Here is a 13,398-nt window from a genome sequence, read left to right on the forward strand (position 1 = left end):
CAATACCTGTGTCCCTAGTATTTTTCTGCGTGCTGTAATATCGCGTTGCAAGGATTGCGACAGACCAGACTCACGCACAGCGAGTATTGATTTCGAGTCTCGCTGGCAGTGCTGCCACGATTCCGCGTCTCTAGAACTAAACCCTGGATGAGAGCTAGGGAGAAGGTCACCGAAATCGCGTCCCTTTCAAATTTTGCAAATTTTCATTTATTCGCAACCCGCAAGCAAGCTTTTATTCAAATCGATCGTGTTTAATCTTCGTTTGCGAGACATTTACAAAAAATTTTAAACGCTCTTTCTCCGCTGTTAAAAGGAAACGTCTCTATGGTTTTCAAAATTTCCAACCTTTAAAAATTTCGTTTCTTTCAGAAATTCATTGTCACTACAACGATCCCGTGATTTTTGGGTTTCATTGGTATTATTTTAATTTGTACGATTGCTGGTTATTTGAAATTTTTCAATTATCCGTGAATCCTTTTTCTTCTCCGAAGTATCCGATCCTTCTGAAGAAATTCGAGCAAGTTCGCTCGGTTTTTTGCCCCCGATCGGTGCACCTCGAGGTCGTCGACGCAGCTTACCTTCTTCGGATGCACGTTGCATCGCCCGAGGGCTGCTTCAAGATGGCGTTCTTCTTTAACCGATGCATATTAACGAGGGTCAATCAGTCGTGCGGAGGTGGTTCTCTTATACAACGAAGCGTTCAACGAGCCAGATAACGAAACTGCGGAATTTCCTCCTCCCATCTGTCTTCTATCGAAACACGTAGTTTTCAAAGTCGATGCAAGTTTGCCACGTCGATCGCTCCCATTTCGAGAAACAGTCGAGCCAACAACAGTCGATCACAAATTTCGATCGTGTCGCTTGACAAATTCGAATAACGAACATACTTTCGATTCAGGTTCACGCGAAACTCTATAGATCCTCGTTACTTCTATTATAGTAAAAAGAGTGCTTGTTTACAATGGCTTCTCGGGTCTGTGCACCATTTCCCTTTGTAAACGCCGATACGATCTTTCCCGAAATAAACGATTACTATATCACTCGGTTACGCATGCAGACGCCCATATCCCCATGAAACTTTGGTTACCGAAGTCGTAGAACGTTAAACCACGTTGGCTAATGTTATTTTCGGACAGTCAAATGGTCGGTATCATGATCAGCAGTTTAGCGCTAGCGGAAGCACTGGAAACTTAACATGCCTCCACGTGTCTGTAATCATCTACGGTACTGTTCAAAAGTATTCGGACTCTTTCTTATTTTCGATTAGGTGTATTTAATTGTACGTACAATTATATACAAATTAAACAACAATGATTTTATCTTTTATCAGCTTAGCTGCGCGTACTAGTGTATTATAAAAGGATTAGATCGACTTTTGAAACCTTATACGTAATGAAATTGGTGTTTGTATCTGTCAAACCTTATAAAGGTTACTTCAGAAATTCTTTGTCATTTTGTTTAATTTTCGGGTTACAAGTCGGATTAAGAAAAGTCCTCTAAACGATGTTAATACAATCAATGTTGTTTAAATAACGACGTGTACGTAATACATACAGTAAACAACAATATTATTCCTATATTCTTAATAGATAATTAATTTGCTAGTTTGGCAATTAAAAGATAGTAAACAATGCGTCTAATCTCTATGTGTAATCAAAAAATTGTCCAAGTTATAATATTAAATATAGAACAATAATATAAATACGTTGAGGAGATTGGTTTGTTTAATTCGCACAGTTCTAAGCTAGAGTATCTGTTGATGTTCAGAAGAACAGGCAATTTGTAAAATTTACAAATATAATTTGTAAAATGTAATGTTATTACGTAATGTTATTACAAAACGACCAAAGTGTCCGGATACTTATGATCGGTAGCGTGCTAGTTCCATTACCATTCGAGCCACGTGTGGATTATATTTAACCTTCCTTCACGCGGCTATCGATATTTTTTTCTACCAACGCACGTTTCCGTAATGTCCTATTTTTATCGGTACGTGGACGTCCGCGTGCAAAATGAAAAGAAAAGAAAAAAAAAAAGAGAAGAACGCAAAGAGGACGAGCAGGCACGCGTTTATAGGAAATCATGGATGGTACCGCAGGCATGTAAAGGCAATTAGACGACAGTCGCGAACGCGTCGTAAAACCGTCGCGTCTCGGCGAGACGTCGCGCGGAACGAGGCCCTCGCGAAGGCCTTTCGTCACCTCGACGATCTTAAGAATGCACTCGCAAGAATGTACTCGTAAGAATGTACTCACTTTGCGTTCTTTGGCAGTGTGCCAGTCGCTGGGCCAGAATGCGTGGGGGTGAGGCAGAGGGGTGGATTGTTCGCGTTCTGAGGCACCAGGGGTTGCCTCGCGTGAGCCGGTGACGTGTGCGAACCGTAACCGTCTGAATTCAGCTAAAACCAATGAATTAATCCCGTGTGCATTTTTATACAGCGGCTCACGAAAGTATTTGAAGAAGTATTTTCCTATGAATATATTATGCGTGAAATATCTTTACATTTCGTTGATACTTTATCGATAGACACGACTATCGGGATTATGTTAATGGGATTTGAAACCAATCTGAAAACATATATAGAAGCTATAAGACATTCAGTTCAAGTCGATACATATCCCGTAGTGATTAAAGTATTTGAACAGTCTATTATTAATTACATACATTATCGAGCAACGATATTTAACGAGGATCAGCCGTATTTAAAGAGTTAAAGAACTAAGATCGATAATTTGCTTTGAAACAATCTGCTGATTACTAGCGAACGTTCGGTATATTCGACTTGGACAGGAAACAGTTTCGCGATGTATTATATATACATATGCTCGAGATAGGACGATCGACTAGAGAACTGGTTCACTGGACGAAATCTCTTTTCTCGACAAACAACAAATCTCTATCCCCTTTTGAAAGATCGTCCTAAAGAAAGTTAGAACGCAAGTGATGAAGCGTGAAACGTTAATTACAGCTACTTGTAACGTCAAGTTTAAGAAATCTTGACACGGTATATCGATAATTGATTAAACGATTAATTAATCGAGTTTTGTTTGCTTCTGAAACCCGATCAACGAGAAAGTGAAAGTAATCTCGAAAGTAAGGTGAAACTGGACTTGGACCGGTAATTTGATGGAAGCCCGTGAACTTCACGTACCTTGACGACCGTGCCGATGAGCGAATCAGGCGGCATTTCCGGAGGATCCGGTATCACTCCGGGGTTGGCGTGGGCAGGATAATCGTTGTGAAGATTGGGCTCCTTGACGGGAGTGCCGTCGACCCGCTCCATGTCCAGGCTGTCGGTCGGTGTCGGCTGCGAGAGCAGGCGCTCCTTCATCTCGTGCAGATACGGACACCGCTGCATCTCTTCAGAGTTACTTTTCGGTCGATCTGCAAAGTAATCAGGTATCGGCCGGTTAAGAGACGAAGCAAGGAGGAAGCTCGTTGCTTGCTTTAAACTCGATCGTAAACGATAACGTTGACATCGATAGGCCGGCCGTGTCGTGGCCATCGTGTCTTTCGCAAGGGATATCATTAATTATACGCCTCGTGAATAATGCATTAAAACTATTAATCGACCGTTCGTCCTCGTTTCCGGTACTTTACGGCCGGTAGTTTCGATTCGATCGATATTCCCGAGATCGTCGTATAACGACGGTTACTTGGCCGTTATGTCTGGTACAATGGAATCAAGCGACGAAGAAATGACACCCGCGCACTCAGCCTCCGCCAATCCCTCTGGAATTAGAACCTTTTCACCTCGTTAAGTTTCATCGAACGCATATTTGTCCCGACCTCGTGCACCGCGCCTCTTCCACACGACTCGCTTATTTACGCCAACAGTGGCACTCTTTGAGAGGGACATTCCGCGCGAGGATCATCTTAACACATCATCTACCTTTTCTCCCTCTTCTCTCCATTCCATCGACAACTAGTCGTCTGACGGCGAATATCGAGCACATATTCTTCCTCGTTAATACAGGAGGAATCGATAGGAGAACTGGAAGTTCAGGGTTCACGAAATCGCCCCTGCGTTAACCTTCAACGTTGAACTTACTCGACATTACGGTGTCCATCGCGTGCCAGTCGAGCAAAAGGACTCGATCGACGAAAAACAAGAACTCGAACGATCTCGATCGCGCGAAATCGAGAGTAGGCCGTGATCGATCGGCCGGGACAATCGAGCCGTGGGACGATAGCGTAAACGCGATCGGATCGGCACTGGTTCAAGGGGAAGTCTGATCCTCGCCCAGTACGCGACATGCTCTCTCCCCATAGCAGAGATCGCCAAACATGGCACTGCCGATCGGCCATCGAGCGGTCCGCTAGTCACGTGCGTTCATCTTTCCGCGCGGCCACGCTTCGAGGAACTTGATGAGCACGAGACGGGAAAACGAATGAGAGCCATCGAACACGCATCGAAGCCTGCTCGAGTTCTTTTTACGTTATCATTGAGTGGCGCTGCTCGGAATAGCCGTATCCAGCGGGACTTTCCATTAATTACGTTACGGTGATCTCAATCGTCCGTTACATTTTTGGGAATTTCAGCGTAGAGCGTTTTTCTATTTACTTTTCCTCATTTGGAATATAATTGCGTTAAATTGCAATTGGCCTGATGCTGGTTGTATGGCTGACAGACGCAAGCGTTGCAAATTGGTTTCAGAATCGATACCATCCATAATATTATATAAGTAAAATATGATATAAGGTACGAGGAACTTTATTTAAAGTGTTGAATGCAAGTCAGATTTAACTTTGAAGAATTCTAAAAAATGTATAATCGATGCTTTCGAGGAATAAGGTGTACTCAGGTCTCAGTGATTAACTGTTGAAAAATTTCAATTCGGATTCTGAAGGGTTTAGTCGTATTAAGTTGTCCGAAAAGTTTCTTTCGTTTTATGAAGAAATAATAGACGTACAACGTTTTTTGTTTTATATTATTTTGTCGAATTACATAGGATCGATTTTGTTCTGTTGAGATAAACACCGCGACATTTCACAGACTTGGTTTCACATTTGTATGAAGGTGCATTGTTGTAGAAAATACGTTTGCGAAAGGAAGACATTTTTTGGATAACCTAATATTTATCTGACTGTAATTTTTCGTGAGTAAAAGAAATTTGTTATTGTTTAAAGATTCTAAATAGATTGATAAAATAATATCACGTCATTTCATAGTATATATTGTATGTATTAACCTAATTATGAAACGTACAAATTTCATCGTATTCGTCGATTAATAATTATCTGCTGTCTTCTGAGGCTATGTTGCTACTCTTGGGTTTTGCTTTTAAAAAATTATTAAGATGTTAACATAAAATATTCGCTTATTCTTTTGACACTTTATACAGAGAAGTTTAATTACCTTGTAGACCTTATACTGAAACTCCAACAGTCATATTTCAATTAATTTTTAATTAGTAATTATCTGTTAATCATCAACCCCGTACCATACCAATCGAGGATTAATATCGATAATTTCCAAGCCATTGTTTCGCTTACTATTCGAAACCACATCTATTAAGAGAGCTCTTTCTTAAAACGAATATTTAATCGATATTAAACCGACGGTTCTCTTAATTAGAAGCGAAATCGGAATTTATAGGTGAGTGGTACACGACAAACAGATGGGGCAAACAGAAGAAAGTAGATATCGGTCGAGGATGAATTTTTAATGTTTGCTCGGCGTTCGAATTACGGCTTGCATCGAAATGGCACGGTTTCCCGGCGAAAAGCTATCGATTCTCGAACGCGCCGCTAAATAGGTCACTCGACGCAGCGCAGGTAATTAGCGGGAGTAGCGAGTTTACGTAAGAACGGGTTGCTGTGCGTTTCGCAGGTAACAGCGTTTCGTGAACTCGACCAGTCAGATTTCTCAGTTGTCTCGTTTTCACGAAAAGGTGTCGATTGCTTCGGGTATCGCGCGATTAACTGGGTCATTTGTTTCTGTACTGTTTTATTCTTACGATTCAGCTATCTACATTATATATATATATGTATGTATGTGTGAACTCTTCTTGTATCAGTATTCAGATGTCTCCGATTATTTTTAAAAAGAAACGGACTAAAATTACATGTTAAAGTCAACGAGTTCTCGCCTACGAATTCCCATTCGTCTATATTTACCCTACGATGTTGCCAGCACAGATTTTCATGGGGAAAAATTATCGATTATCGAACGTTGTTGTGCGTGAAGTTAACGGAAGCAGTTATTTATATCAGCTAAGGGAACCGATGACACCAACGTGAATAATAAATGAGCTCGTCGAATAAAGCTAGTCTCTCGTAATGCATGGAATACAATATACATTGTATATTGTATTTTGTATATTAAATGTATAATTTAATATACAAAAAGAGAAAAAAGAAAGAAGAATAGATATTCACCAGGAAACGTAAGACACGGATCGCTCCAGTGTTTCGACGTTACGTGATTTTCTAAAGTAGCTTTTCTTCTCGAAAGATCGCTTGAAACGAAACCTGACGACACTCTTATTTTTAGTCTAACGGATATTATTACCAATCGTTACGATTCAGATCGCTCATTTGCAGGTATACAGCGTGGAAGAAATTAGACGAAGCGAAGTGTCGTAAGGAACGAACACTCATCGAGGTTGTTAGTTCATTGACAACGCCACGTGTAAATGTTTGCTTGCTGTCGCAAGCTAGGAATAAATTACAGCTACGAGCGTGCCTTTGCAGCCGTCGAGCGCATACTAAACCATTTTCTCAACATGATTTGCATCCGTCGTTTCAGCTACGAATCTAACGTCCTTTCGTAGAATCGCGATCTTGTCACCGGTATTTTCGTACGTTTAGCAGAAGTTTATATTTGTATCGAGATCCGACTGTGATTTCAATCGACATGGAATAGAAACTACGTTCGGTGTATGTACAGCGACGATGAAATTTCAAGGTGATTCGCAAAGCAGGAAAATGGCAAACGCTTGAATGAAACTAGAAACGTGGATAGGAGGGTAGAGGGGGGAGGGAGGGTGGTGAAAGCGAGGCTGCAGTTACTGACCTACCTCGAGTCACGATTGCAAGCTATCTCTACGAAGAGGCGGGCAAGAAGAAGAAAATACTACTGGCGGAAGGGTGGCAACGACCGACCGCAACGTAAATACACGGCAGCATCTCGAGAAAGGAACAAAGGAGGGTCTAAGGGGACGATGAAGCTGCCGAGAAAAAGACTCGAGTCATCAAGAGATACTTCGTCTTTTCCGTTTTCTGTCTTTTGTTTAGTTAGCGTGATTAAACGTATAATACAGGGATGAAGTGAGGAGCGAAGTGGATGACACGTAGATAGCGGAATCGTTGGTCTAATCGATCAATTTGTTGGAAGAAAAGTTAAAGGGGTGGCGTGACGCGTATCGCGAGTACGAGCTGCCGCTTTGAACGTGGTGTTGAATCGTACAAGGGGGAATTCAACAAGTGCAGCAACGGCTAAATGGAATAATCGGTCCGGTTAGAGCAAGCACGGAAGGGGTGGAACGAGCGCGAGAAAACGCGGTGCTAGTCGGCACTGAGAACACTCGCGATCAATTTTAGGCCGGTCGTTGGTAAATCAGCGGGGAAAAGGTGATCGAGTTTTGACGAAGAATCGATGGTCCGATATAAACAAAGAATGCGAGAAGGAGTTAAAAAGGAATATAGAGAAGTAAAGTAATCGGAAAATCCTTGGTTACCTGTGTGCGAGTAAGGCTGATACAGGATTCTAACGCGAACCCGCCGGCAGCTAGTTTGTTCCCCGATAACTGACCTATCCGAACGCGCGTCCGGGTGACGCCGCGGCGTCGCGGTGCCCACTGCAAGCTCACGTTCCATTCGTTCTCTCTCGAGACGCGATCGCGAGTCGTGCTGCTTGCCTCCTATTCTTGCACATCGCCGACTATATATTTAGAAATCCGCGGTTCGTCGGCGTCACAAGCTTTAATCACGATCCTCGGTGGTCGGCTATCACTGTTCCTTCTCCTTCCTATATATTTTTTCTCCCCCTTTTATTTGCCGCGCACTATCTTTATCCCTCTTTTTCCCCCTATCCTCTCCGTACGTGCTGGCTCCTCCGTCGTTTCCTTTCCACCTCCAGTTCGCTCTGATTGTTCGCCTTCGTTCCCGTTTCGGCAGTCGGCGTGGTATGTCTCTGTCTATTCACGTGTGGCGAACGAAACGGAAAAGGACACGTGTGCGTACGTGTGCGGGTCTTAGGCGTGTGACACGTGCGAGCCAGCTCGGCAAATGTGGAATTATTTCTGCCTTTTGCCACATACCCCCTACCTGCCTCTTCCCACGCTACCTTGTTTCCCCCTTCCTTCGTACCTGCCTTCGAACGACGCTTGCTCGCTCGTGAGCCCGACGACGGCGTCGACGCCGATACCGGCCGCCAGAACGCTCGACGGCCATTCCGCCATTCTACGCGATTCACCGATCGCTATTACAGATCTTCTCTTGTCAGCGAACGCGTTCACCAACCCCACCCCCGTCAGTATCCCCCTCTTCATCATCGATCCACGTTAGCACCGCTAATGGAACACCGGGATAGGAGACTTAATTTACTCTCTTGTCGCTTTTCAGATCTGAGAACAATTCGCGTGCGCGATGAATATCAGTTTTTTCCACGGCTCCCTTTTGTCTCTCATCCCGACGGGTGCCCTCTGGTTCGCGTTAACGTTCAGAATCGACAAAATGACGCGTATTTTATTAGAATCAAGGGATCGATGACGCTTCGTTCCTTCCGGGTCATCCACTCTGTCTCTCTTCCTCTCTCTCTTCCTCTCTCTCTCTTCTTTTTTCATCCTACTTTTTTCCTTCCGTGACTACGCTCTATATTTTCGCCGCACGTTCTTTCGAATATCGAATCCTATCCGCGCTTTCAATCGTAGCCAGATTAACGAACACCCTCTGGAATTGCTCGAGGGCGACGCGTTCAATCCGGCCGGTGCACCGTGGACGTACGTACAATCACAGACTCCTCCAGTCCCTGCAGGTCACGTAAATCCTTTAAGCGTGTGCACACAGATCAAAGATCCCGAATGCGTCCCGGAATAGCGTTCCTTTCGGTTCAAACGTATCACTGATCGTGCTCTTTCTTTGGAGTTACCTCATCGTCGATCCGAATACTGTAATGGATCGAACTCGATGCTCGTTTAGAACCTCTGAGACCGGAAGAAACCGCTAGGCCGATATCGATCGATCGATAGAGCCGGCTAATATATTCTCGATTATGAAACCACCATCGAGACCGTCGTCGTACTCTCGATGGAATTCTAGAAACGTGATCGCCAATTACCATATTGTCGAATGACTAAAGAATTCCGTGTAAATCGCTAATATCGCCGGTTGATGCCTAATTAATTTCTTCTTTCCACGATACTCAAAGCTAACTGTGCTTCCTTTCTGTGCCCGAGCTCTCGCATTTGAAATATCGATAGCCCATGGAGCTCTTCCCAGAACGAGTCTCGATATTCCTTTTTCCTCCGTCTTGTTCTCGTTTATTAATATTCCCTCCGTGCTCTCGTTTCGTCGCGATTTGTTTGAATGTTTTGTTTCGAGCTCGAGAGAGAGCCTTTCGCCTCCATAGCTTTTCGATTCAATTTCGCGTATCGACTGGAACCCTCATCCCCTGCCTCTATCCTTCCCCTTCGTGTACAAACGTCTGACGAGGATAAAGCGCCGAGGACACATCGAAAATCGTCGACCCGGAATAAGCTCTCCTCCATATTTGAAAGCGCGCGATAAACGAGCTTTCTTCGCGAACAACTTGCTGGAAATGGCGGATTTGAAACGAACCGACCAGCTCGAATGCTCTTTCTCTCTAATCGAGCTGCCACAGTGACACGCTCTATCGCGAGTAATTTTAATTATTCCTGGTTGTTTCACCGTGTACTGATTACTCGATTCTTAACGCATCGAGATACGAGGTAACGACACGAAGTGGAGAATTAACGTCAGAACTGAAAGGGGTCGTAGAGGCTAATCGCGGAAGTATATCTCCCCTTGAAAACAAGCGGCAGCGATATTGTAAGGATGCAATTACGAGCCAACCTTTCTTCGCTGTCAACAATTATTTCCTTGGCACCGATGTAAGACGTTCGTCCGCTCAAGTTTTCACGCAAACTTTGTTTTCTTTCGCGGTCGTCCGCGATAGCCTGCGCGCGACAAAAAGACCGAGCATATAAATGCGCGTCGTTGAACACGGAAATGGAACTCGACTCCAGCGAGCGGCTAACCCAGTTTCTTGTTGGAGCATTTAATTTAAACTACTAGATCACCGAAGCGCGCCAGCTATGTGTATCCGACGCACGTTTTTATGAATCCGTGTCTTCTTAATCTGCCGTGCTTGAACGTGGCAACGAATCGCGAGTGAAAGTTCGTTGTTCGACCTCGGTCGGATGTTCGCGGCTACGGAAGCCAGCAATTGCCAAGCGGCGAGAAGTTGCGACGTCGAGGGGAACAAAGTGGGCATGTAATTAAAAATGAAGCACGCCCTCCTATGCAATCGCGCCGCGCGTCGAGATCCTGTCGTTTCTCGGCTTCCGACGTTCGTTCTCGCGTTCATCGAATTCCAGCCTCTTAAATTCCTCCACGTTTCGCTGACAACGGGATTCTGTGTCCGGAAAACGTACAAATTTTGCGAAAATTCTGCTTACCGTGTTATCTAATGAAAAAGAGAATGGGTAAAGTAGAGCGTTTTGAGAAACAATAGTTCGACGAATAATGAATGACGCGTGGAAGAGAATCGACAATCTTCGGGAAGGGAATTGATTTGCGCAGGAAGTCCGTGTGTGTGTGTATGGATTGGCGTGATGTCGGCCGAGCAACACGTATCGGGTTGGAAGGCAGCGAGAGATCTCAATGAGCAGTCCATACGAGAATGTACGGTCACAGATATGTAGTACGGTAGTCTCGGAGAAACAAAAACATCGCGAGGTTATCGCGCCGGCTCCGCCCGTACTCGCGTCCTCGAACCTGATCGATATGCCCGCCCCTTCGACGTTCTCGGAAAATATCGACCGAGTCCTGAGTATTTCGGCTCCATAGGCTGCTGCTTTTAGTATATTCTACCTTTTCCCTCTTCTTGATTTACCGCTCTAATATTCTATTTCTATATCTCTACCTCATCGGTAGAAACCGCCAATAACAGTATCTTGATAGAACTGTTTGCGCTCGATTCACTCGTTTCTTTATCCAGAGGAAATTACCACTCACTCCAAACTCGCCTACTTCTTTTAGTACAATTCTCTCTTTTTGGTATAATTTTCTAGCTACCCGAGTCTCTGGAAAAAACATTTTCTTATTTACGACAGTTCGAACGAGCGAAGTATAGGTTAAGAGACTCGATATAGGTTAGGACGCACCACCCTTCGCAGCATCCCCCCTAATTTGACCACTTTCCTATTTTCTTTTATGTCGTCGTAAGAGAAACATCCACTCGTGAGAAGTAGCACGTAAACCAGCCTGTCAACCACGATGTTCCTGTATACCACCCTCGACATGCCATTATCGATATCTCATACTCCATTCTCGTCTCTCTCGAACGCGATTCTATCGGATTTAATCTCCAGATAATTTCCTATCCAGCTTTCCTCTGCCTTATCGAACTTGTCCGCTTTTCGGGCACACGTCCTCGCGGCGGCTTTTACGCAGGTCGGTACCATAGTAGGGTTAGGAGAAGGGCAGGGATCACAAGTCTTGTCTAAGGTCGAACACGAAGAGGGAGGCTTACGGTGGTCCTGTTGGTGGAGGTCGTCGAGGACAAGGAGGCCTGGAAGCCGGCAGCGGCGTGGTTCCCGGCGCGATACGCGGCGTCACAACAATCGGACGCCGGAAGCAGCAGTGACGGCGGCAGCGGAGGCGGCGGATCGATTCGGTCGGCCGGTCGTGAACCTCGAAAAACCGTCACGCCGAGCTGCTGCCGCGGTACCCGACACGAAACACGGCCAGACTGCATGGCGACCACCTGTGAGCTTCGTGCCGGCGCCGGCGTCGCGACGCCCACGTACCGTCCATCGACCCAACCGCGCCACCGACGAGATACCGCGACCTCGCTCGACCGAACCTCCGCACCCGGGACCAATTCGAGATTCGCGCATGAAACTGCGTAAACCGTGGTCTGTCCGGATTTGATTTCTGGATATTGTTATCGTCGTCGTTGAGAGGCGAGCAAAGTGGTTCGCTCTTCTACATCGAATTACACATGCGAAAAAGAACAGATTACGGAAAGGAAATATCAATACGATACGCAATGACAAAAGGATGCGAAGACGTACGATGGAATATAATTTATGAAACAGATGAACCTGGATGAACCGTAGCATCTTTAGAATCGAACTTTTAAAATAAGAATAGGCGATCTCGAGATGAATGGTATTTTTGGACACTTTTACTTTGAACAAAGAAAGGTTCAATCTACAGTTATGGAATAAAGAGATCTTTGAAATTGAACAAAAATTCGTGTTCGTTCGAAGCAATTATATTTTTCTGCGGTTAAAAAATATCACAAGTATCGGTCAAATATAAAATAATTGCTATCGGCACGCGCGATTTCTCGTTTCAGTATTCTGTTGAAAATTTTCTTGATGCGCTAAAAGTCTTCTCGTTCCTTGAAATAAGACGGAGATTGAAATATAAAAATTCTAGGATTTCGATAGAATTCGAAGAAAGTAACAGAATGTTTTCCTTTGTCGAGTATAAAATTTGATGATTCAAGATAAGATGTAATAAAATTGCACTTGCGACAGCACGGTTGCTTCCGGGAAAATGGAGTAAGCAATAACGCGTCTATACACTGTTACGAATCAGAGGATCGTGCTCGCCTATTGTTTCGCGATTCCAATGGAAGCAAAACATTCTACTTTTATTCGGGTTACGAGTTCATTCAATCCAATTTACCTTTAATCGAATCAAAAGCGTTCGGTTTCCTTTCATCGGTGCTCCTTTCTACGGAAAAAGAGGATCGTCGGACTATTCGGTTCGCGTTGCCGTTTGACGATTCGGAATGCCATTCTTCGCTATTCTCGCTCTTTTGACTACAGCATTAACGATCGTAAATTCAGGCACCGATGTTGAGCGGCTTTGGGACGCCGATATTGTGGCAGAGCGGTATCGCGCTCCCAAGATAATAATCGCAGTAGTTACGATGATTACAACCGCCATTGTTCTTCCCGTCCGATATTATCCGCTTTCCGCGCTTCTCGGTATTTTCTGTCGGTTTGACGAAACGGTGAATATAACGCGGTGCTCGGAAGAAAAAAGAAAAAAAAATACAGCAAGGGGAAAAATGGGAAGGAAAAAATGTGTCGAAGAGAGAGAAGTTTGAAGGGAAAAAACTGGGTCGTTGAGATGGATGGTGCGCGGCAATCGGGAACAACGGTCGCCGAGTTTTCCGTGCGTTTGCTACTTCGC

At 44.5% G+C, this 13,398-nt stretch overlaps 1 protein-coding gene across 7 annotated transcripts in view; it reads right to left on the bottom strand.

Moving 5' to 3' along the window:
* LOC126918545 (proton channel OtopLc) overlaps nucleotides 1–13,398 on the bottom strand; it is a 36,569-nt gene that overhangs the window by 17,601 nt on the left and 5,570 nt on the right. For 3 of the 7 annotated variants that reach the window (XM_050726563.1, XM_050726565.1, XM_050726564.1), the window contains exons 2-3: nucleotides 3,152–3,384; nucleotides 2,256–2,398 (exon numbers count right to left, since the gene is read on the bottom strand). In XM_050726563.1, the coding sequence (XP_050582520.1) occupies nucleotides 2,256–2,398; nucleotides 3,152–3,384 (376 nt within the window). Of the gene's footprint in view, nucleotides 1–2,255; nucleotides 2,399–3,151; nucleotides 3,385–3,892; nucleotides 3,972–4,051; nucleotides 4,074–7,682; nucleotides 8,198–13,398 lie in introns of those variants that run through there. The other 4 variants (XM_050726560.1, XM_050726562.1, XM_050726561.1 and 1 more) reach the window with 4 other exon arrangements.

Source organism: Bombus affinis, chromosome 7, assembly GCF_024516045.1.
Source record: "Bombus affinis isolate iyBomAffi1 chromosome 7, iyBomAffi1.2, whole genome shotgun sequence".
Classification (NCBI taxonomy): Eukaryota; Metazoa; Arthropoda; class Insecta; order Hymenoptera; family Apidae; genus Bombus; species Bombus affinis.